General features: G+C 54.9%; 1 protein-coding gene across 1 annotated transcript; it reads right to left on the bottom strand.

The window, feature by feature from the left end:
• Positions 1-6,989: 6,989 nt before the first annotated feature.
• On the bottom strand, positions 6,990-20,869 carry ITM2C (integral membrane protein 2C). The gene is made up of 6 exons (XM_047773742.1): positions 20,538-20,869; positions 12,783-12,923; positions 10,430-10,618; positions 9,714-9,824; positions 9,024-9,174; positions 6,990-8,279 (listed from the first exon to the last, which is right to left on the bottom strand). Exons 1-6 carry the CDS (start codon positions 20,661-20,663, stop codon positions 8,188-8,190), a joined length of 810 nt encoding a protein of 269 aa, XP_047629698.1. The 5' UTR covers positions 20,664-20,869; the 3' UTR covers positions 6,990-8,187.
• Positions 20,870-24,526: the final 3,657 nt, after the last annotated feature.

Raw genomic sequence — 24,526 nt, 5'->3', positions numbered from 1 at the left:
ATGAAATCCCGTGGCACGTGCATGAACATAGAGGGGCCATGCTTAGTAAATGTGGGACAAGGATGCCGGACAGAGTCATGGTCTTCCTTCCTCCACCCCCTCCCCTGCAATTATCTCACTGATGTCCCACTAGGGGCAGAGCCTTCACCCCTGTGCAGCTAGACACAGCTGTGAGCTTGGTCTTGGTCTTGCTCTGGGCCACTGAAGTGCGTGCAGCACACAGCAAGGACCGAGAGACATAGCAGTGGGCAGCAGGGCCTCAGTGATGCTCTGGACACCCCCTCCTGGGACAGCACCCCTCCATCCCTGGTGCCCCCAAGCGCTGGACTCCAAGCCTCCCCTCTGGTCCCCCAGCCTCCCTCAGAAGACACAGCCTCAGGAGGACCACAGGCCCTACCACGCTGTGCCTGGTCCTCTGGCCCCTAGAGAGTGTACCTCTTGTCCCCCTCTCCACCACCTCCTCCTCATCCTTCAAAGCTCAGATGAATTCCTGCCCTGGTCACTCTTAGGTCTCCCTTCTGAGCCCTGAGCTACCGGGCCATGTGCAAAACAGTATTCTTAAAGCTAGAAAAGATTTAGTCTTTTTTTTAATCTTTTTTTTTTTTATAAGTTTGTAGGTTATTTGTATTCCTTCAATTCTTGAAATGCATTTTGGAGTCTTCGGCCAGTTTTTTCTATTGGATTGTCTATATTTTCCCTTCAATTAATGAGCGGTCATTGTGTATCATGGATACTTATTCTTTATTTATTTGTTTTTGTCCTTTTAGGGCTGTACCCGCGGCATATGGAGGTTCCCAGGCTAGGGGGCTAATTGGAGCTGCAGCTGCCAGCCTATGCCAGAGCCACAGCAATGCCACATCTGAGTCATGTGTGTGATCTTCACCACAGCTCACGGCAACGCCGGATCCTTAACCCACTGAGTGAAGCCAGGGATCGAACCTGCAACCTCACGGTTCCTAGTCTGATTCGTTTCTGCTGCGCCACAAGAGGAACTCCCCAAAAAGATTTAGTCTTTTCAGAAGGAGTTAGTCGAAACGCTCCACTTTAAACAGGGACAGGTTGGAACAGAGATGGTGTTAGCACACGGTGGCTGAAGAGGCACACCAGCAATCAGTGGCAGAGCAGAGTTTAGACCCCTGGACCTCCAAACCTCTCGGGGGAGGCTGCCCACACTGCCTCAGGCGTCTGCTTCGTAGCTGCCATGCCTGCCCACAAAGTTGTGTCCCATGAGGGCTCTTTCTTCTCAGGTGGACAGCAGGTGATGCTCAGAGCCCACAAGGCATCCCCGGGGTGGGCAGAGGCCATTCCAACACTCTCTCCCTAAGCATCTATTGATGCTCTGAGGTCCCTGATAAGTAAGACTCTAGCACCAGTGGGTGGTAACTCCTTCAGGCAGAAGGCTGAGAACAGTTTCCATGGAGACCGCCCAGGCTCTGGTTTCCATAGCAACACTTGCAAGAGGTTACAGAGCTTCCTGCTTATGTCAACTTAGCATTTCCAACTGCTCTATCTTCAGGCCAACCCTGGGCCTGATACAGGGCTTCCTGTCTGGGATGGGTGGGAGAACTCAAGAGCCGGAGGGGAAGTGGGTGAAATTGCACAGTAAGTTGACAGTGAGGCCGTCCCCTTAGCTAGCAGGCCCTCTTCTATTCCAGCAGCAGGGTATGCCAATGCCGAGACATACACTCACTCAAATAAAAAGATCACATCTTCATGGTGTGGGCTCCCTGCCACCTCTGCTCTCTGGAGGTGACTGCTGTAGGGAGGCTGTGAATATCCTTCCAGTCTAGGATATGCACATCATGGAGATATTGTTTGGAAAATTCACAAATGGTACACACACATATATATAGATATTCTGCCACCTGCTTTATCCTAATTATAGATCTTGGAGAACTTTACACATCAGCACAAATAGATCTTCCTCATGCTTTTTCTTTTTTTTTCTTTTTTCTTTTTTTTTTGTCTTTTTAGGGCTGCACCCATGGCATTTGGAAGTTCCCAGGCTAGGGGTCGAATTGGAGCTACGCTGCCAGCCTATACCACAGCCACAGCAATGCAGGACCCGAGCCACATCTGCAACCTACATCACAGCTCACAGCAATGCCAGATCCTTAACCCACGGAGCAAGGCCAGGGATTGAGCCTGCGTCCTCATGGATACTAGTTGGGTTTGTTACCACTGGCCACAATGGGAACTCATTCTTTGTAATGGCAATAAAATACTGCAGTTTTTAAAATTAAGTCTTCAATTGAAGGTCTTTTGTTTTCAATTTCTTGCTATTACAGCAATAAATATCCTTATACATACATTTCTGTATACTTGTTTGAGTGTGTCCTTAGGATAAATTCCTTGGGGTGAAATGGCTGGGTCAAACACACTGCATTCTAAAATTTGAAATTTTAAAATTCGATTCTAATCAAACCAGTTTACTGCCACTATTGATGCAAGAAGGCTTATACACACCTGAGAAGACTGGGTTTTATTAAAGTCAAACCCGCAACACCAATCTCTGCAACTTACTCTATGAGACCAGCAAAACTTTAACACAAAAGCCTGACAAGGACAATATGAGAAAGGAAAATTACAGGTGAGTCTTACTAAGAAACATATACCTAAAGCTTCTAAACAAAATATTAGCAAACAGAATCCAATAGCACAAAACAGGAAAATACTTTATGATCAAATCAGTTCTGAATGTTATTCACCACAGCAACAAATTCAAGAGGGAAAGACATGAGTCATATCAATAAATGCAGAAAAAAACATTTGATAAAATAATTCAACATAAGAGTTCCTGTTGTGGTTTAGCAGGAACGAACCCGACTAGGATCCATGAGGATGTGGGTTTGATCCCTGGCCTCGCTCAGTGGGTTAAGGATCCGGCATTGCCATGAGCTGTGATGTAGGTTGCAGACGCAGCTTGGTTCCCAGGTTGCTGTTGCTGTGGCTGTGATGTAGGCTGGCAGCTGAAGCTCCAACTCAACCCCTAGACTGGGAACCTCCATGTGTCGCAGGTGCAGACCTAAAAAGACAACAACAACAACAAAAAGAGAGAGAGAAAAAACAACATAAATCCACGACCAAAAATAAAAATAGAAGACAACTACTTTAATTAACCTCAAAAAGAGTATTCTTCCGATATCTATACTAGATCTACACTCAACGTGAATTCCCTTTAAAATCGAGAACAGAACAAGATTTGTAACTATCTCCATGGTACCAGAGCTTCTAGACAGTGAGGAAGGATAAGGAAAAGACATAAAAGTGTTAATTATTTGAATGGAAGAAACAAAATTACTTATAATCAACACAATTGCTTACCTAGAAAACACAAAAAATCCTTGGGTAACCTCTTAGAGCAAGAAAGCCAGCTTGGAGTTCCCGTCGTGGCGCCGTGGTTAACGAATCCGACTAGGAACCATGAGGTTGCAGGTTCGGTTCCTGCCCTTGCTCAGTGGGTTAACGATCCGGCGTTGCCGTGAGCTGTGGTGTAGGTTGCAGACGTGGCTCGGATCCCGTGTTGCTGTGGCTCTGGCGTAGGCCGGTGGCTACAGCTCTGATTCAACCCCTAGCCTGCGAACCTCCATATGCCGCGGGAGCGGCCCAAGAAATAGCAACAACAACAACAACAACAACAACAACAAAAGACAAAAAAAAAAAAAGAAAAGAAAGACAGCTTGACAAGTTTACTGGCTCAATAGTCAAAAATAAATTACATTCTACACACTAGCTACAAAGAGTTATAATTATAAATCATAATAATAACAATATTAGAGGTTTAGGAATCAATCTAAAGAAAGATGCAAGGCAGAGAAAAGAATGAAATTATATTGGAAGATAATAAAAATCCACATAAAATTTAAAAATATCATGTTCATGGATCAGGACACTCAATATTATAAGAATTTCAACTCTCCCCAAGTGGATTTATAGATGTAATAAAGCCCAGTAAGAACCTCAACAGAACGTTTCATATAACTTGAGGAGTTCCCACTGCAGCACAGTGGGTTAAAGAACTGACTTCAGGGGCTCGGGTTGCTGCTGTGGTGTGGGTTTGATCCCCAGCCTGAGAACTTCCATATGCAATGGATGCAGCCAAAAAATGAAAAAAAAAAAAGTTCATATGAAAACAAAGGGTCAAAAATAGTCAGGATACTGCTGGAGAAAATTAAGGTAGGAGACTTGCACTAACATATGTGCAAGACTCATTTTAAGCGTGGTTATGGCTAATAGAATAGACCCAATAGAACAGAATAGTGAGCCGGGAAGGAGGCCTGATACATATGGAAACTCAATCACTGCAGGCACACACTATAGCTCAGGGGGGAAAAAATAAAAAAAACCTCACACCATACTAGGGAATAAATTCCAGAGGATTTTTTAAATAGAATATACAAAACTTTAGAGGAAATAGAAGAAAATATATAATCGCTCTTCATTCTTGGAACAGCAAGGGTTTCTGAAACAAGGTGCAAAAAACCCTATAGCCATAAAGAAAAAGATGGATACATCTGACTACATTAAATCAATAATTTCTGGAGTTCCCGTACTGGCGCAGCAGAAACGAATCCGACTAGGAACCATGAGGGTGCAGGTTCGATCCCTGGCCTTGCTCAGTGTGTTAAGGATCCGGCGTTGCCGTGAGCTGTGGTGTAGGTTGCAGACACGGCTCGGATCTGGTGTTGCTGTGGCTGTGTAGGCCAGTGGCAACAGCTCCGATTGGACCCCTAGCCTGGGAACCTCCATGTGCTGAGGGTGCGGCCCTGAAAAGACCAAAAAAAAAAAAAAAGTTCTGGGTTGGTTGGTTAGGAATTAGCAAGGGAAGAGGTACAGGCAAAGAATTCAGTGGTACTGACAATTTTCTGTTTCATAAGGTGATTGTTGGGTTTCCAGATATACATTCGTCATTATGCTTCATTATTTGCAGGTTCATGATTTATATGCAGTGTTCTGTACATAGTATATGCTTCACAATATAAACTATGAAAAACTCCTAAATGATGCAAATTGTATCTCTCTAGTTTTGATTTATATTTTCTAAGTAGCTGTGATTAAACATCTTTTCGTGTTTAAGCGCTGATCCACTTGTATTTCTCTGTGAACTGCCTGCTAATATTCTTTGCTACTTTATCTATTGGGTTTTTGTTTGTTTGTTTATTTTTTCCTGTTGGTTTTTTTTGTTGTTGTTGTCTTTTTAGGGCTGCACCTGCAGCATATGGATGTTCCCAGAAGAGGGATCGAATCGGAGCTGTAGCTGCTGGCCTACACCAAGGCCACATCAACACCAGATCTGAGCCGCATCTGTGGTCTACACCACAGCTCACAGCAATGTTGGATCCTTAACCCACTGAGCAGGGCCAGGGATTGAAACCTGAGTCCTCATGGATACTAGTTGGATTTGTTACCACTGAGCCATGACGGAAACTCCTGGGTTGGGTTATTTTTTTCATATCCATTTACAAGAGCTTTGCACATTGGGGGAGTTCCCACTGTGGCAGAGTGGAAACGAACCTGACTAGGAACCATGAGGTTGTGGGTTTGATCCCTGGCCTTGCTCATTGGGCTAAGGATCCGGCATTTCGGTGAGCTGTGTTGTAGGTCACAGACACGGCTTGGATATGGCGTTGCTGTGGCCGTGCCATAGGGCAGCAGCTGCAGCTCCAATTAGACCCCTAGCCTGGGAACCTCCATATGCCTTGGGTGCTGCCCTAAAAAGCAAACAACAACAAAAACAACTTTGCATATGAAGGAAAACAGCCCTTTTAAGTCCTATGTTTCTAAAATAGCTCCCCTAGTTTAACACTTATAAAACTTTTGATTTTGTGGTATGTTCTGCTGAATATAAATTCTATTTTTTCATAGGCCAAGTTATTATTGGTGGGTATCATACTTAAACACATTATCCTCCTCCAAGATAATCTTTTAAATCCTCTCTTCTCAAGTGCTTTCATGGCTTCATTTCATACTTCAAACCTCTGATCCATGCAGAATTAATTTCGCTACTGGGAAGTTGGACCCCCATTAATTTCTAGTCAGAATGGCCAGCCAGTTGTTCTATTTTTAAGAACCCACACTTCCCCCACGAACCGGAATGTCCTTGTATTTAAGCCATCCTCCCTGCCTTCCCTGGATCTTGACCTTTGCTACACAAGCTCTTTACCTGTAGTGTTTTATGTTTACTACATGGAGGCCGTTCAGGATTCACCTGGCTATTCTCCAAGTTTTAGTTTCCCCAAAGAACTGAACATGGCAGTAAAAAATCAATCCTATTGACATTTTAATTGTGATTGCCTTGCATTTAGATTGGCAAATGCAACAAAAGCCAACATCTCTGCAAGATTGCCTTTGGATCCGGGAACAAGCTGTGTCTGCACTAATTTGAATCTTTTCTGTCCCCCTGCAGGATCACTGAGCCTGTGAGCCAAGGGTGTAGACACCCATCCTTGTCCCCAGGTCCACCTCTGAGGGCCACTCAGCCAAGGCTCCGGGCAGCTCCCACCTGCTCCTTCTCTGCAGAATGTGACCCTGTGACTCATACCAAACCTCGGCTCGGATCCACCACGATGGTTACAAATGGCCCAGAAATTGTGGAGAACACGGCACTGTCCTTGTGCTTAAGGACACAGCCATGATGTCATCTTCCGGGTAGGGGCGAACTGAAGGGGTGGTTTATAGGCATTTAAAAGCAGCCTGACCTTGGGCGCCCTGCATAAGCTGTGGGCCCTTTCCTCCTCCTTCGCTTGTAAAACGTGAATCTACCTGGCTCGAGAAGTGGCATGAGCACTGAGACACCTATGTGCCTTGGCTGAACTGTGGCCCTGGCCACCTCTTTAGGGGCCGAACTCCAAGGCATGTGAGCTCTCCTGCCTGCCACTCCCAGCGCACCCACCTGTCCCTCTGCCCCAGGGATACCTGCCCAGCCTAGGGGGTGGCAGGGCACCCACCCCCCCGGCCCCCAGCCAGCGCACCAGCCCACCATTCCCAAGTCAGAAGTCAAAGATTTTTATTGTTCTACAGACACTCCTGAAAAGAGATCTAATTGAGAAAATATACAAAGCATTTCATTAAGAGTTTCATCTCCAGAGAGCACCTAAGTCTGACTGGAGGCGTCGAAGCCCTCTCTTCAGGGCTCAGAACGGTTAGCATATCGAATGGTCAGTAAAAACATGCAAAAGTGAGAAGGAAAAGGAAAAAAACGCTGCGTTCCCCCAAAGCACAGGGGGATGGAATTTGAAACAAAGAGGAGGCAGGGGGTGTACGTACCAGGTGGCCCTCCCTTCCCTTCCCCCAGGTACCTTCCAAAACAGCCCTAAGCCGGAAAAGGCAGCAGCGAGCCCCACCCACTCAGCAGGACTCGCAGCGCATCCCAGCTCCGTCCAGCAGGGCTGCCCGGCGGGCGGGGTGAAAAGCGACCCCGCCCCCTGCCCGGGTCTGTGGCTGTGGCCGCGGGGACCCTGCTTGTGCTCCTGGGGGGCCAGGAATGGGGTCCCTGGCTCCTCCTTTCTTTGGTTCCACCCGGAGAACAATTGTGCTTGACGGACTCATCCCACTCCCCAAGCTCCAGGCTTCCGCTGGTGGGCTGAAGGCACTGACAGGAGTCCTGGGGAGACCCCCCCCCCCCCACGCCAGGACAGTCACCTTCCCATGTGCTCTGGGTGGGTCTGTCCCTCGGCACGGCCCCTCCATCCTCAGCTCAGGTCCGGGAACTGGGACGGGGGCGGGGCGGGGGGGGAGGAAGCGTGCAAGGCAAAACCTTTGGGGGGCTTTCCCAGCTGTGCAGACATTCGGAACCCCCCCCGCCCCCACTCCACACCCAGCTCCCCACCTGATCCCTTGCCGGAACCCCAACCTGCCTGGCCCTTCCGACCAGTCCTTCCCTTCGGGCTGCTGGTGCAGCGGTGGGCCAGGCCCGCATGGACCTGACCTCAAGATGGTGGTGACAGAAACCATCTTGGGGCGCCCCCTCCATCCCCCAGATCGGGAAGGTCAGCAGGGGCGGAGGCCCTGAGAGGTCACAGCTCTGGTACAGGGAAACGGGCAGGGCTGGGGAGACACGGGGAGACACATCACATCTACAGAAAGGCTTCCAAAGTACAAGCTAAGCGCGGGGAAGGAGGGCCAGCCCGTGGCCGGAAGAGCGAAAGAAAGAGGGCGGGGGCGGGGCCTGGGGCGAGGGGCGGGGCTTCACACCACCCCGCAGATGAGCGTCTCCACCACGAAGGTGTTCTCGAAGTGGCGGATGGCGTTGCAGTTCTTGGCCCCTCGTTTGTTGATCCCTGCGAGAGAACAGAGAAATCCCAGTGAGGCCTGTGCCCGGGCCCAGAATGGGTTGGGGCCACAAAGGCCAGCAGCCTGAGGGCCTTGGCAGGGCTTCAGGACCCAGGCAGGAGGCGCCCAGGAAAGGACCCCCAGATCCTTTCTGCTGCGCAGAAAAGGGGCGAGACCTCAAGAGCTGGAGTCAGTCCTCCCAGCCCTGCCACCTTCCTGCTGTGTGACCTCAGGGGTGCTTCTTAACCTCTCTATGCCTGTGTGGTCGTCTTTACAAGGAGCAGCAAGAATAATGGTGACCTTGATTGACGATGACTTAAGCTCTCTTAGGAGGAAAGGACAGAGCGCAAAGCAGGGCCTGGCACGCGGTCAGTGCTCAACTAACATTAGCTGTTATGGGAATTCTCAGCGAGTTCCGAATCTGACTAGCATCCATGAGGATGTGGGTTCGATCCCTGGCCTTGCTCAGGGAGTTAAGGATCTGGCGTTGCCATGAGCTGAGGTGCAGGTCAGCTGAGAGAAAGAGAGATGGTGAAACCGAATTCTCTAGGTGTTCAGAAATGCCCAGTCCATGGGGGGCAGGGCAGGCCTGGGCAGTGGCGACTGGGGGGGCCTCACAATGTGGGGCTGGAGGGAGAGGGCTCTCTGGCTTCTGGCAGCTGGGCTCCAGCAGCTACGGAGCCGGGCCCGGCCAGATGGCCAGGGTGTGGAGCTCAGGGCAGGGGCCGAAGTGGGTGGAGCTGGCCACTCACGCCTCCGGGTGGCCCGGCGCCGCAGCCGGTAGGTGTCCTTCCCGTTGCACAGGTGGTAGATGAAGGAGCCCAGGGCCTCCTTGTCGCTGACGTGCTCCGTGACCACCATCTCCTCCTGGATGATGTAGGTCTGCGGGAGGTAGGTCCCCCTCTGCAAAGCACGCGGCCACAGCACTCGGTCAGCTCCAGGGGCTCCTCCCGGGGTCCCCACGTGCCCACTGCCTGCTCTCCTCGGAATCATCCTCAAACACCCATCCAATAACCAGCCCCCAAATCCAGAGGCTGCAGAGCTGGCCCTTCTGACATCCTTAGGCACCTCCGGCACCTGCCCCGCTGGGAGTCACCGGTGTGTGCAAGTCTGGTCCCCACCCTAGAGGGAAGGGGGGGCCCCCATCTCCTCCCTGCCCTGCTGACACGGGGGCGACACAGGGCATGGCCATAAACGCTCAGGAAGCTGGTCTCAGGGTTCTTCCCAAGTGAAGGAGGCAGAAGCTGGGGGTTAAGAGAGAAGGTGTTGACTCTGAATGAGGCAGAAGGGAGATGGAGAGGGGGACCAACCTGGGTTGCTGGGCCAGGTGCAGCCGTGCCCATGACCCCCCCCCCCCATTCCTGCCCTTCTCCTTGCCCTGGGCTGGCCGCATGCCGGAGGGGCGCAGGGCAGGGACAAGGTGCTGCTGGGACCCCGCTCACCTTCACGTTCATAAGGAGCTCCCAGAAGTTGCGAGGGGGCAGCACGATGGTGGTGTTAAGCTCGATGACATAGCACTTGTCCAAGGAGATGTCGTGATAGGCGGTGAGACCCTGAGCAGGAAGAGGGGGCAGCCGTCAGCCTCTGCAGGCGATTCCTGAACTCCCGGGCGGGGGCTTCCCTTCCCCGCCTCCTCTCCTAAGTTTCTAGAAGGTTCCACTAGCTAAATGAAACTACTAGTGGTTAAATGCTTCGGTTGTCACAAGGATTCTTCCGCGAGGATCACACAGCCCAGGTTGGAGGATGACACAGCCCACGTTGGAGAAACATGATAACATCCCAACTGCGCATTTCGTTAGAGCTTCGAGGTCCAGCCACCCCTGCGGACAGACCCTCAGCCCCCGTGTGCTGCATCCCTGTAAGATGTCAACACGGAAATAGCTCGGTAAAAACGAACACTGGCCTCGCCCATGACAGCCAGCGTCTGCAGCCGTCAGGAGGTGGAGGAGAAAATCAGCCGTGGCTCGTTCACATTCAGTGATAAGCGCTTTGCCTACAGGATGACACCGGTGTCTCCACATCCCTGGTGGACCTAAACCGACCTCCGCCACCTGGTTTACGGTCCACGGTATGTGTTCCGAGTCTGGACAAGGGACGCGGGCATCCTGCTTTCACCCCGGTTCCTCCCCGGGACGCCCCCTCGCCGCCCCCGCCTCACCCGCTGGAAGTCGTGGATGATGTCGGCAGGGTCGCCGCCGCCAAACTGGGGCACGGGCACGTTGATGCGCTCGTAGTTCTCCTCCAGGTAGATCTTCACGTCCTCCTCCAGCTCCATGCGCGTACGGGCCTGGGAGGACAGGGAGTCCTCGTAGAGGACGCCGCAGTGGAAGAAGTTGTCGCGGGCCAGCTGAGCCAGGGGTGGGGGAGAGAGAGAGACAGCCTGGTCACGCAGGGCCCACCGGCCAAAGGCACCAGACGCCCAAGGCCCGGGGAAGCAGCGAGGGTGGGGCTGTGAGACCCATTTCACAGATGAAGAAACAGACACATGCAGCGTCAGGGAGAGTGAGCCTGTTCCTGGGAGGAAGACCTCTCTGGGCCTCAGTTTCCCCATCCGTTAAGCGAGGTGGCCCCCTCAGGCCCCTATGACTTCCGAATCCATGAGTCTATGACTGTGCAAGGGGGTGGACCAATAGGGGTACAGACCCGTGAGAAAGAGTCTGAGGTGAGCAGGGGTGTCCTCAGGAGCCAACGCAGGGACTCTGGAGGGGACTGGCTGGGCCCAGTGGGGTGCCACCCTCCGCTGCCACCAGGGGGTGCTCGCCCGCCGTCCCTGCCCCCTGCGGTAGCGGCACCAAGGGAGGGGCTGGGAGGGGGCAAGAGCTGAAAGGCAGCCCTGTTATCAGATTCGGGTGGCACCACCAGGCAAGCTGTATGTCCAGCCTCTTACAAGGCCCGCCACCTTCCCTGGACCCGGGCCTCGTGAGAAACCCTGACAAACGCCGGGTCCCTTATCTGAGCGGCCAGTCTAATCACTCCATCAAAAAAGAAGGGAGGCAGCCTGGCCTGACCGAGGCCACGTGACAAACGGAGAGGAGGTGACCCGCTCCTCCCCATCCGGGCCAGCCCAGCCCGTGATGAATCATCACATGAATCACACTGTCCTGGGGGCAGACCCCTGAGGCTGCGCAGAGGTGCCCCTGGGAAGCTGAGTGGGGTGAGGAACCCCAGGGGAGCATGAGTGGGGGCTGGGATGGGAGGGGAGGTCCAGGGCAGGGCCCCAGAGAGGGAAAGTGAGAACCAGGGACAAGGGAGGGGGGAGAGCCACCTGGGGGAGGGGGAAGGGAGGATGCTGAACAAAAGGGGAAGTGAGTGGGTGTGTGGGAGCTGAGGTTTCAAGGGTAAAGTCACATGGCCTACAAATGCTTCAGTAATTTGCACTGCAGAAATCCTGGGCGACAACAAAGTTTTTTGTTGTTGTTGTTTGTTTGTTTTGCTTTTTAGGACCGCACCCCGGGCATATGGAAGTTCCCAGGCTAGGGGTTGAATTAGAGCTGTAGCTGCCAGCCTACACCATAGCCACAACAATGTCAGATCTGTGCCATGCCTGCCACCTACACCACAGCTCACAGCAACGCCAGGTCCTTAACCCACTGAGCGAGGCCAGGGATCGAACCTGCGTCCTCATGGATGTTAGTGAGATTCGTTTCTGCGGAGTCAGGACGGGAACTCCTGACCACAAAGTTAAAGCCCAGCGGTTGAGGGTGGGAAGAAGTCCGCTGGGTCATAGATGACTGGCAATTCCCAGCCTTTTGTCACTGAGATGTCCCCATTTGCTGTGTTTATGGTTATCCTCTCGAGTGACCTTTACGTTAACTACCTTCAGTTCCTTCAGCTCTGCCTCCCTGCCCAGTTCTGGGCTGATCACAAGGTTGCTGTGCCCACAATCAGTTCTCCACCGCCCAGCTCCGTGTCCTGATTGGCTGCGTGAGCAGATAACTAGGGTGTGATGGCAGGCTGAGGTCACCCTTAACAGGAGGCGGACGTGACTCGGTCTATAATCCACCCTCCACATTCAGGGTTTGGAGCCCCAGTGTCGCCGAAGCACAGAATGGAATTCCTTAAAGCGCGCCCCAATGGGCACAGGAGCCTGGCTCTGAAAGGATCACCCGAGGTTACGGTGCTAATGCCGGGGCAGGGGTGGGGTGACACTGCCGTAAGGGGCTGCGAGCCTCACAGCCCAGATTCCAGCGCCGATTCCCCCATCGCTGACTGTACTCCTGGGAGAGCTCCCTGTCGGGCTCCGTTGTGTCCCAAGAACTAGGTACGAACACTCCTGCAGTGACCGTGGGAGCCAGAGGACAGGGCCCCAGGCCTGTCCCCTGGACCAATGCCAGGGGGGAGGAGGATGCGGGTCCTCTCGGCATGCCCGGGCGCTCCTCCCACCTGGGGGGCACGTCCAGGGCTTCTGGCTGCCCTGTCCTCACCACCCCAAGCACCTCGCTCTCAACCGCTCTCACCAGCGCCCACCCCCACCGCGCAGGCGCACACGTCTCCCTCGGGCGCCGGCTCACCTGAGCGAGGAAGAAGTATCTGTAGATGTAGACGGAGGCGAACACGAGGCCCATAAGCAGCACGACCATGCCCATCGACAGGTAGCACACGCCGCCCACAGAGCTCCCCTTCTTGTAGCGGTGGTGGGGGGGCCGCTCCTCCTGTGGACAGCAGCGCGGGGTCAGCCAGGGGTGGTCCCGCGGCCCTGGGACCCCCCAGCCCCCCACCCCTTTCCTGAGACATCAGTTTGCTGGCTGGGAGGGAGCCCTGGGGCAAAGCGAGAGGAAGACGCTGCTCAGGACTCACAGGGCATCATCTGGAAGGAACAGAAAGCATCGCCAGCGTGTCCCCCCCCCCCCCCCGCCCCCACCTCTTTCCATCGAAAGAGAAACTGAGCCGCACCTTGGAGCCTCCTAAAATGACCAAGGGGGACTAAGCAGGGGAATTTTGAATTACCCATGCCATTAGTCCCCTTCTTCATGCCAGTTGTGACACAGCAGATTCTTGCAAAACAGCAAAGGGGGAAGCCCAGACATGGCCTTGGTGACTGCACCAGACCTAGGAACCTATAGGAACTGGGGTGCCCTGGGCAGGCTGGGAGCCACTGCTCTAGGCAGTGGGGACCAAGGATGGCTTTTGAGATAGGAAGTGACAAGATCCACCACAAGGCTCGAGTGCCCAGGAGGGCTGGGATGGGGACAGCAGGAGCGGCTGCTGACTGATGGGGACAGCACTTCGGGAGGCCCTCGGGGCCTGGCATGGGTGCTCATCCCCTCTGGCCACGCAGGGCAGAGGCCATCACATAGGCACTGGTGTCAAGCAGGCCATCTGGAGCAGAACTTGGAGGGTGACGTCTGGAAGCTTCCAGAAGCCAGGGCGCCTCTGCCAGGAAGGAACTGTGGCTGTGGCTGCTGGCAGGGAGGCCAGGGCAGGAGGTTCCTGGAAAAAACTTGCTGAGGAGCCAGGTTCAGGTTTGGGACAGTAGCCGCCAGGCAGCCAAGAAGAAGCGAGCCGACCTGATTCCACTCCAGCCCACACGCGCTTCGGCCAGTGGATGGAGGTGTGTGTGTAAAACTCAGTCACCCTGCTGGCCCCAGAGCACTGGACCAAGAGCTCCGTGACCTTGGCCATCTCTTGTCTTTATGCCCAAACTCCCTGCCACCCAGGCCTCATTCACCCTGGAGATGTCACAAAGGTCCCAGGCCTGGCTCTGCCTCCAGAGTCCACCATTCAGTATCTCCTCCATGGTGTATGGATGCAGCCAGGCGAGGTTAGAGGCCAGTCCCAGCCCCCCCCAGCCCCCCCCATGCCTCCATCCCACCCCCAACCCCAAGGAGCTGAGATGGGGGGGGGGGGCGCTTGAGCCCTGAGCCTGGACCTTCTCCCTCTAGCTCCGCCATCAACTGTCTGCTTAGCTCTCTTTGTGCCTGTATCCACTCTCCCTTTCACCCTGGAGCTGGTGACACAGTTCAGGTCCAAGTTACCCAGGACAGGCCCTTATTCTCAGTGCAGCACAGGATACCCAGCCTACTAGGGGAGGGGTGCAGAGCCTGCTGTGCCCCTCAGGGCCCCCCGGGCTTAGGGTACATGAGGTGGGGGGCCTGGGTCTCAGGGAGCAGAGGGATATGCCATCAGAGAGGATGATGCCTCCCCACTTGGGGCTCTCACCACCCCTTTCCTCCAGGAAAAGGGCAGAAGATGCCCGAGGGACACTTCCCCCTCACACCTACCACCAGGCCCATAGCCTCCAGCATCATGGGGTGGAAACACAGGATGGAGAGGTACCCCAGCACATCCTGGGCCCCCACCCCCTCGGGCTGGGCCATCTGCCTGCCCCAGGCCTCTGCCTGCCCCAGGCCTCTCCCGATCCTGGCCCTGCTGCAAGGTCCCGTGAGCCAAACCTGAGAAGCAAGCTGGTGAGACCACCCACCTTGCAGGCATCTCCTCAGCACCTTGGGGCTCCCTGGGGGCACGAACCAAGATGACTAGCACAGGTGGCCTCTGCCCACAAGGCCCCCAGGGACAGCTGCCAGGAGGAGTGGGTAGGGGCAGGGTGCAAGGGCTCTGACTTTCCAATGGGCTCCCAGGAGCAGCCCAGGGCAGGGTGACCTGATGGCTGAGCTCTGCCAGCATCTCACAGGAACAAGCCACCCAGTGCTCCAGCCATGGTGAGTGGGTCCTAAGGAAAGATGGGTGGGTGACCCAGAAGAAAGGCCAGGTGCCGCACCTGCTGTGAACCCTGCCCTGAGAGCGTGACTCTTCTCTTCAGTGAGACAGTAGTGCTGCAGAGACCCAGAGGCCCCCCGAAGGGGCTGCATCTGTGCCTGCAGAGCAGCCCAGCCCCCCGACCCACCGCTCATCCTCCAGGAAAATGGGAACAGACTCTTCCTGACCGGGTTTTGCGGGATTAAAGGAGACAGAGATCCTGAAAGCCCTTTGCAAAGGATAAAGAGTTAGATAAAAATAGCAAATCTTTATCAGCTAAGGCTTTCATTTGTAGGGCCATCGCAGGTGGCCAGCTGTTGAGGCTGCACTGTGGCTTTGCTTTGCTCTTGAATGTGCTCAGGAAAAGTCAGAGAAGCAAAAGCAAGCTTGTAAAAATTGCCTTAAAAAAAAAAAAAAAAACCCAAAAAGCAAAAAAGTCAATGCGCTATAAAACTAGAGCCCAACGCCTGCCCAGTTGAAGTTCACGGATAAGGTGAGGCCTAAGGGTTTTACAGCAGCCTTTGGGCTAAGAGCTGGGCCAGGGGTTTCCTAACGCTTGGGGGAGGGGCCAGCAGGGCACCGAGGTGGGGGAGAGAGGAGGTCCTGAGGGCAGGGGAGGGAGGCCCAGCCCCAGCTGGAAGTGAGGTGAGGCCGATGTGGCAGATGGACCATCTATAGCCAGGACCCCTGGATGCCAGCAGATGTCCTCACGCATCTCTGTGAACAACCCTTTGGAGGCTGGGGACCGCCTACTTTTCCTAGACAGCAGCACATGGCTTCCTCGCCAGCCTCGAACCGCACCCCCAGGGCTCATGCCCTGGTCTCCACCCTGACACCCCTCTGGCGGGGCAGGTGGCAGCCAAACCCCCAGAAGCATCACAGCCGAGCAGCAAGAGTGGAAGGGAAAGCAGGCCCCAAGGCTACTGGAAACCACGGTGTCCTGAGACCAAGGCCCTGAGTCATAAAGCCTCATCTGGGAGGGAAGCCCCTGAACACAGGCCCGCACCTTCAGGGTTCTGGCTTTCAGGCCCTCGCTGCAGCTCTGGGGAGGAAGCTGAAGCTTCTGGGGAGCAGGCAGGAAGCCTGGGCAGGAACCTGGGGCCTCACCCTTGGGATCCCTGGCTGCGCAGCTCACCCAGGATGACAGCCGAGGGGGTGCTGGAGCCCCAGGAGAATGCCGCCCCCCCACGTGGAACAGCTACTCACAGCCAGGTGTCTGGGGGGGGGGTGCTTCCATTTGGAAGGTAAGAAACTACTGTTTCCAGGGCAACTGGGCTTCCAGAGCAAGAGACCTCGCTGTGCTCTCTCGTGGGGCACGTGGGCCACTGTCGGGGACGCCTAGAGGGGCCCGGGCCTCGGCCTGCCTGTTTCACGGAGCCCCTGCAACCGTGCTCACTCCGTGTTTTGGCAAAGTCAGGGCCAAAAGAGTCAAGGGGAACCCAGCCACCTGAAGCCTTAATGCAGAAGACCCCTCGGCTCCTGGAGAGAGTGCCCCAGTTACCTGCCTTCAGTACCAATGTCCAAATGAACTGCCAGCCGATTAAACTATAGGTGCTGGCTGCTCGGAGGATGCTGGCTGGGGAGCCAGAAAGGCACTCGCAGCAGGCCCAGGCTGACGGCTGCGGGGGCGCTCCCCTCAGCTCCCAGCACCATTCCCCCTCCTCGGCATCTCTCCCAGGCTGTGGACCACAGAGGCAAGGACACCAGTGAGAGAGGGAGGGAGAGAGAGAGAGAGAGAGAGAGAGAGTGTGTATGTGTGTGTGTGTGTGTGTGTGTGTGTGTGTGTATAGCAGAAGCCTAGCAAGGGTGGGGGGACTGGGCCAATGCCCTCTGTGTGCCCCCCATGCAGAGCTGTGCTCAGATGTCCATGCCAACAGAGTGCCATGAATTGGGCCTCAGGGACATCTGTTTGCCTGTGACCCACGGGTGCCCGCAGGTGCAGGTGGGGCGAGGAAGAAGGGCGTGGGCCTGAGAACACCCGGCAGGTCCCTCTTCTGTTCCTCCTGACAGTCCAAATGGGACCCCAGACAGCTGCTTACAGTGGCCCAAGCCCAAAGCCCCCCAGGCAGGCAGACCCAGGGTGGGACTGCCCTTCACTCAGATCCTCGTGGCCCTGCCCGCAGGGCTGCCGGCGGGTAGTGGGCACTGGGACCGGAGCCTGGCCCGATCCACGCTCCCAGCTGGCAGGGGATCCTCCCCCAACCACTCCAGGAGACCCAGCTCCCTCCAGCCAAGGGCCCAAGGCCAGGACTCTCCGAAAGTGAAATCTGATCCCCAGGTATGTGGGCTGGGGGAGGGGGTGACACAGGGGCCATTCATCAAAGGCAAAAGCCAAGGAGAAAATTACAGCGCAGAGAAGATAACTCGCATTGACCATGCTCCTCTCCTCTTGCAGGCCCCCAGCCGGATGGGTTGAGTCTGTACATGTCCACAGCTGGCTGTGTATGAGAGTGCATGTGTGTGTGCACGCGCGCGTGAGCGTGTGTGAGCAAAGACACAGGCAGAGGTGGGGAGAGGGGAACGGGGCTGCGGGGCGCAGGCCGGGCCAGTGGGTGCGAAGAGGGGGTGCTTCCCGTCCAGCCCACTTTCCAGGCTGGCTCCTTGCCAGCTGCCCATCAGCGCAGGCTTCTTATCATCTCAGAGGCGGGCACCACCGCGTGCGGAGGGTGGGCAGCTGGAGGCCCAGCTGGGCCCCCACCCCCACCCCCTCCCAGCCCACCGCGGCACTTCCTTCCAGCAGCAGGTCTGGGGACAAAATGGTCCTTGTTTCAGTTTTCACTCAGAAGCAGGGGGAGGCCCGCTGTGAGGGTGCTGCCACCGCCTTGCCTTGCCCTGCCCCCCTGCCCCGGGCCTGCACACAGGTCGACATTTTATTAGGATGGTTAGCGGCTGGCTCACTGCTGAAGGGCATTTGCAAGCTCACCTGTTCATCTAGTGGTCCTTCCAGGGCTTTAAATCTTATTTCTAAATCCAGTTCAGATTCTAGGATCACCCCCAGCCACAGAGGAGCCTTTTTTTTTTTTTTTTTGGCTTCCTTGCGGCAGGCATATGGCATTCCTGGGGGACCATGGGTCAGATGTGAGCTGCAGTTGCAACCTAAGCCACAACCGTGGCAAGGATGGATCCTTAATACTCTGTTCTGGGCCGGGGATCCAACCTGTGTCCCAGTGCTCCCAAGACACCGCTGATCCCCTTGCACCACAGCGGGAACTCCAGAAGAGACCTAATAAGCTTTCCTCTCACGTGCCCATCAGCTCGGGACAAACCCAGATGCCTCCTCTGGATGAAGCAGCTCCCAGGGCCTCCCATCCTAGTCTGCATCCCCCCCACCCCTACCCGCCCCTTGCTGTCTGGACTACTGTGAATGCTGGGGCCCCTGCAGGAGGCAAGCGGCTGGTGTAGACGGCTTGCTCCACCAGCACACGCGGGAAATGTGCCCACCGGCCAGGTGAGGCCACAAGAGGCTCACAAATGTGAACTCCCTTCCCAAGGCTCCATTTCTAGCAGGCGATTGGCAGAGCCTACAGGATATACCCAAAAGCCTCCTCTGATCACCTGGGGGCCAGGTTCCTGCGAAAGTTGACGACTAAGCAGATCTGTGCTAAAGGTGCTGGGATTTCAATTCTCCTCTTGGGCCCCATCACTCCCCCTTGTCAGTTAAGGGAGTGAGGGGATTCCTCCCAGCGAACCGGGTTTGGGGGAGGAGGCGTGCTCAGCAGGCTCCAGGCCACTGCCAACAGCACCAGGAAGATGTTGATATTTCCATTTCATGCTGGGTGAGGGGGAAAGAGAGGACGCTCAGTTTTGGAGCCAGAAGCTGGAGGTCAGTTACTGCCAAGGCGATGCTGGCATCTGCCATCCCACCCGACACCATCAGCAGGCTGCTGCTGGAGAATGTGCCACTCCTGCGAAATTCGGCAGACCTTCTGATGGAGTTTGAATTGCTTTCTTCCAATGTCAGGCTGGTCCTCCCTCCTGCCCAAATCCTAGAGCTCTCAAGACGCAGGGTCCAGTTTTCCAGGCCTTAGCTGGGCACCTGGCCCGGGGAGAAGCAGCTGGGAGAAGAAAGGGGTAAGAGTGCGGCCCTGGGCCCCCAGCCCTGTGCCCTCCAGGGCCCTTCGTGGAGGGAGGAAGGAGTCTTAAAGAGCCCCTGGCAAACTTTTAAAGCTGCAGACCAGGCCTTCAAATATGGAGTATCCCCTCCCCATCTGGGCTTCAGAAGAAGATGGAGCTGCATGGCAACCCCCCCAACCCAGGCCAGGTGGTCCCTGATGCAGCAGTGACCGCACCAGGGCAGGGGAACTTGCCCAGGCTCTTCCTAGAATTCTGCATTCAGGGATCTTTGCTCTGGCTGGGACACCCACGTCCGAGGACCCTCTCCTGTGTCCCCTCTTCCAGGGCCGGACGTCCTGCAGCCGCCGCGCCCCGCCCCCTCCCCGCAAGCTTTAGTCTGAGCCATCAACTTCGGGAGGGGCATTGACGCTGAGGAAGACTCCTCAAAAGCCAGCCCGGGAGTGCAGGGGACGGGAGCTGGGCCCCAAGACCTCCAGGGGCGACGTACACACCTTTGCCGGGGCACTCTAAAGGCTGGCTGGACCAGCTCGCCCTCCCCTCCTTGCCGCCACGCGTCCTGCCCCCTTCGGGCCCTCCCCCGGTCAGACTCCACGCAGCTCAGACAGTTTTCCACGGCGGAAATGCCTCCTCTCCCCCAGGCCGGAGGGAAAGGGGAGGAGGGGGAGGACGATGGAGGGGGCGGGGTGCACCGAGGCCCGCCCCCACAAAGCGCGGCCGGGATGCGGGGAAGGCACCGGGGCTGCCTGCAGAGGAGCCTCCCAACGGGGTGAAAGGGGTAGCCCCGAGCGAGAGACAGCCGAGGGAGGAAGGAAGAAGAGAGCAAGGAGGCCGGCAGGGGCTGGGATGGGGTCGGAGCGCCCAGTCTAAGAATCTCGAATCCCAGACGATCGGCCAGGCCGGTTCTGGTTTATTTCCATTTCATGTTTCATCACTTTCTGATCCACCAAATTCAGGTGAGACTGGCAGCACATCCTTCGCCCCCACCAGTCCCCCGGAGGGACGAAATCAAGAGTCCCTCCTCCTTCGTAGGCAGCAGACGCGCCCCCCCCCCATTCCCCACCAATCACAACCCACCGCCCTACTTTGGGGAAACAATGTCCAACCCTCCTCCCATCCCCCACCTGGGGACTCGACTCTCGGCCTCTCCTTGATTGGAACCAGATTCCTACACCCCCACCAACATTTCTCCAACTTCTTGGGACCAGCCCCCTCCCCCTATTTGAGGCCAGGCACCTGGGGCCCCCTCCACTTTTGGCAGAGACCCCGAGCACTTCCCCACCTGGGACTAGCGACTCGGACCCCCCCCCCCCCCCAATGACGCTTTCGGCTGCCACTTAAGAACAGGACCCAAGCCCCCTCCCCACTTTAGGATGGATGACCCATTCCGGACTCCCACCCCGGCGCCGGGGTACCGACGCGCCTCAGGCAGTCGCCAGAATCGGCAAGACGCGCTTCGGTCCCCTGCCCCCCGCCTGAGACCCCGGGGCCCCTCTCACCCGAGCCGGCGTCAGCAGGATCTCAGCGGCCGGGGCGGGCGCCGGGGCGGAGGCCGAGGCCGAAGCCTTGTCGGCCTTGTCGCCCTTGATGCCGGCCACCGCCGGCTGGAAGCTGATCTTCACCATGGCTGCGCCCGGCCGTGCGTCCGCCCTGCCGCCTCTGCCCGTGCAGCCACCAACGGTGCAGCCTGGATCTGTAGCACCGCCGCTCCCGGCTCCGCAGGCACCGGAAGTTTGGATCCCGTCCGCGTCCTTTTCTCTAACCCCACCCCCAGCCCTCCCCGCCCCCGCCCCCAAGGGAGGGCCTTGGCACCCGCCGCGCCTGCGCCCCCTTCCCGTCCGCGGGCCTCGCAGTGACCCCTGCCCGGCGCGGGGCTCCGCCCTGGGGAAGTCTGAGGTTCCGTCTACTGCTCGCTCGCTGCCTCGCTCGCTCGCTCACTCACTCACTCACTCACTCCGTCCATCCATCCATCCATCCATCCAACCATCCAATCAGGAATGGACTGTGCCCCCTTCGCAGCCTTATCCCTTTCAGCTGCCTCTCCAAGACCAGCATCCCCAGAACACAGTTGTGTTTGCCAGGAAAACGCATCTTCTAGACAAGTTCCCCATCCCTCCACCTACCTCATACCCTCCTCTTTGGAAATGGTGACGCCCCCACTGTACCTGCTCCCATGGCTCCCTGCTCCCACTTTCTCTTCTCATCTGTGATCTGTCCTGGGCCCTGGGAGGACACTTCAGGGCCAGGTACCTAACGGTTTGCCTTGGTTCCGCGTCTTGCATCCATCCACACCTCCTTCATTCTTTATCATCCTTTTTCCTTCCTCCTTCATTCCTGCAGACCCTCCGTGAGGGCCCCTGGGGGTCCTTGCGAGAACACTGGGAGTAGAGAAATGAAGGCAGCCCCAGCTCTTTGGCTGTCTTTGTGTTAGCTAAGGCTCAGTTACTGAGTGAAGGGTCCTGTTGCCCATTTCTCACCCATCCAGAGGATTATGTCCAAGTGTGATGGGAAAGTCCTCAGGGTAGGGTGTCTGGAGGCCCAATCCTTATCTTACCAGGGATGCCTTTGGGCTGCTTGGCCACACCCTCTCCCGTGACTCCTCCCACTCCCCCTCAACCCAGTTGAGATGCCAGGATTGGCCCCAGTGAGAAGATCGCCTATAATCAATCCCTGGGACAGTTCATTTTAAAACTAAAGCCCCAGGAGTTCCCCGTTGTGGCGCAGTGGAAATGAATCCGACTAGGAAACATGAGGTTTCAGGTTCCATCCCTGGCCTCTCTCAGTGGGTTAAGGATCCTGCATTGCCGTGAGCTGTGGTGTAGGTCGCAGATGGGGCTAGGATCTAGCCTTTGCTGTGGCTCTGGCGTAGGCCGGTAGCAACAGCTCCGATTAGACCCCTAGCCTGGGAACCTCCATATGCCCCGTGTGACCCTAAAGGGACAAAAGACAAATAAAAATAAAACTAAAGCTTCAGGGAGTTCCCATCATGGCTCAGCGGAACAAATCTGACTAAGCATCCATGAGGACGTGGGTTCCATCCCTGGCCTCACTCAGTGGGTTAAGGATCCATCAGTGTTGCCTTGAGCTGTGGTGTAGGTCACAGACACAGCTGGGATCTGTCCTTGCTGTGGCTCTGGCGTAGGCTGGCAGCTACAGCTCCTACTAGACCCCTAGCCTGGGAACTTCCATATGCAGCGGGTGCAGCCCTAAAAAGACAAAATAAATAAATAAAACTAAAGCCCCAAATGGGAACTTCTGCCTGTGTTTACCTCTTTTTCCAAACTGAGTAGTAGAGTGCTCCTCTTGAAAGAGATTGGCTCATTACAATTTAAATCACTGGTTATTTCAGGAGTGTTTTGGTGGCACAGCAGGTTAAGAATCCAGCGTTGTCTCCTCAGTGGCCCAGGTGGCTGCTATGGCATGGATTCAATGACTGGCCTGAGAACTTCCACAAGCCTGGGGGCACGGCCAAAGATAAATAAAAAATAAAGCACTGGTTATTTACGACTTTATGATTATACAAAGTTCCCACTGTGGCTCGGTGGGTTAGGATTCGGAATAGTATCCATGAGGATGCAGCTTCCATCCCTGGCCTTGCTCAGTGGGTTAAAGGATCCAGCATTGCTGTGAGCTGTGCTGTAGGTCGCAGATGCAGCTTGGATCCAGCGTTGCCATGGCTGTGGTGTAGGCCAGTGGCTACAGCTTTGATTGAACCCCTAGCCTGGGAACCTCCATTTGCCATGGGTTTGGTCCTAAAAAGACCAAAATGAAAAAAAAAAAAAAAAGAAAGAAAGAAAAAAGGTAGAAAATCACAATGCCCTACCAAGGAAACTACTTGGAAGAAGTTCTCAAACCTTTGTCCCAAAAAATGGTTCTGAGCATCCAGACCACTTAACTGGATAATTTTTTCAAACTAAAGTAACGCTTACTTCTACTGCTGCTCTGATTAGTTTTAGGTATAGATTATAGATTTGGATACAAAAAAATCTGACAAATGAAAGAGAAAAACATAAATGTAGTTATGAATATAGATACAAAGCTTCAACAGGACATCACAAGAACAGTGAAGTGCCATCAAATAGAACTTCTCCTAAGAAGAAAACACAGATTTTGTGTTTGGAAATCTATTTGGGGAGAAATTGCTTTGTGAAATAATGCTTAAATGTAATAGTTACTCAAGCTTGAACAATATAGAAAAGCACGAAGAAAAAAAAACTGTTATGACAAAACCCACGATAACCACTGTTAATGGTCTGCTATTTTTTTCTCCAATTTTTTTACCCTCTATGTGTATGAGTATGTTTGAGTATGCTGTTTTTTACAAAACTGGAACCACATTTTGTGTATGTGTGCGTGGGTTCTCAGCTGAGGGCAATTCGGACCCTCGGGGAACTCTTAGTAATGTTTGGTGACATTTTCTTTTGTCACAACGGGGGAGGGTGGTGGGAGGGCAGCATAGGTGCTACCAGCTTCTGCTGAGAAGAGGCCAGAGATGCGGCTGGACATCCTATAATGCACAAGACAAAGAAATATCCAGCCTAGGAGTTCTCGGGGGAAATGAATCTGACTAATATCCATAAGGATGCAGGTTTGATCCCTGGTCTTGTTCAGTGGGTTAAGGATCCAGCACTGCTGTGAGCTATGGTGTAGGTCACAGACACGGCTCGGATCTGGCATTGCTGTGGCTGTGGTGTAGGCTGGCAGCTACATCTCAAATTTAACGCCTAGCCTGGGAACCTCCATATGTCATGGGTGGGGCCCCCCAAAAAAGGAGAAAAAAAAAAGAGAGAGAAAAAAAATCCAGCCTAAAATGTCAATAGTACCAAGGTTGAGAAACCCCAATTAATAGCCTGCTTTTTTTCTCCTTAACATAATTTCAGGAGTTCCCACTGTGGTGCAGTGGGTTAAGGATTCAAAGTTGCCCCAGTTGTGGCTTGGATTTGGCCCCGGACCCAGAACCTCCATATGCCTGGGGTGTGGTTAAAAAAAAAAAGAAGATAATTTCAGCCTTTTCTCCTGCGGTCGGCAGATACCACCACCATCACCCCCGCTTCTCCCTCCCCACGTCCTCATTTCTAGACCCTGTGAACCTGTTACCTTGCATGGCGAAAGGAACTTTGCTGATGTAATTAAGGTTATGAACTTTAAGATGGGGAGATTGTCATCGACTTTCTGTGCGAGCCCCATCTCATCACACAGGCCCTTACATGCAGAGGAATTTCTCTGGCTGGACTCAGAGACACGTGGCAGAAGGAGACTCGAGAGAGAATTGAACTCTGAGAAGGACTGGATGTGGCTGGTCTGAAGATGATGGGGGGGGGCGGGGAAGTGTTGTCAAGAAAGCAGGAGCTCGGAGTTTCCATCGTGGCACAGTGGTTAAGGAATCCAACTAGGAACCATGAGGTTGCAGGTTCAATCCCTGACCTTGCTCAGTGGGTTAAGGATCCGGCGTTGCCACGAGCTGTGGTGTAGGTTGCAGATGCGGCTC

The sequence above is a fragment of the Phacochoerus africanus genome, chromosome 3, assembly GCF_016906955.1.
Source record: "Phacochoerus africanus isolate WHEZ1 chromosome 3, ROS_Pafr_v1, whole genome shotgun sequence".
In the NCBI taxonomy this organism is placed as follows: Eukaryota; Metazoa; Chordata; class Mammalia; order Artiodactyla; family Suidae; genus Phacochoerus; species Phacochoerus africanus.
The sequence above is the reverse complement of the archived record's forward strand: the minus strand, read 5'-3'. Positions and strand labels throughout refer to the sequence as shown.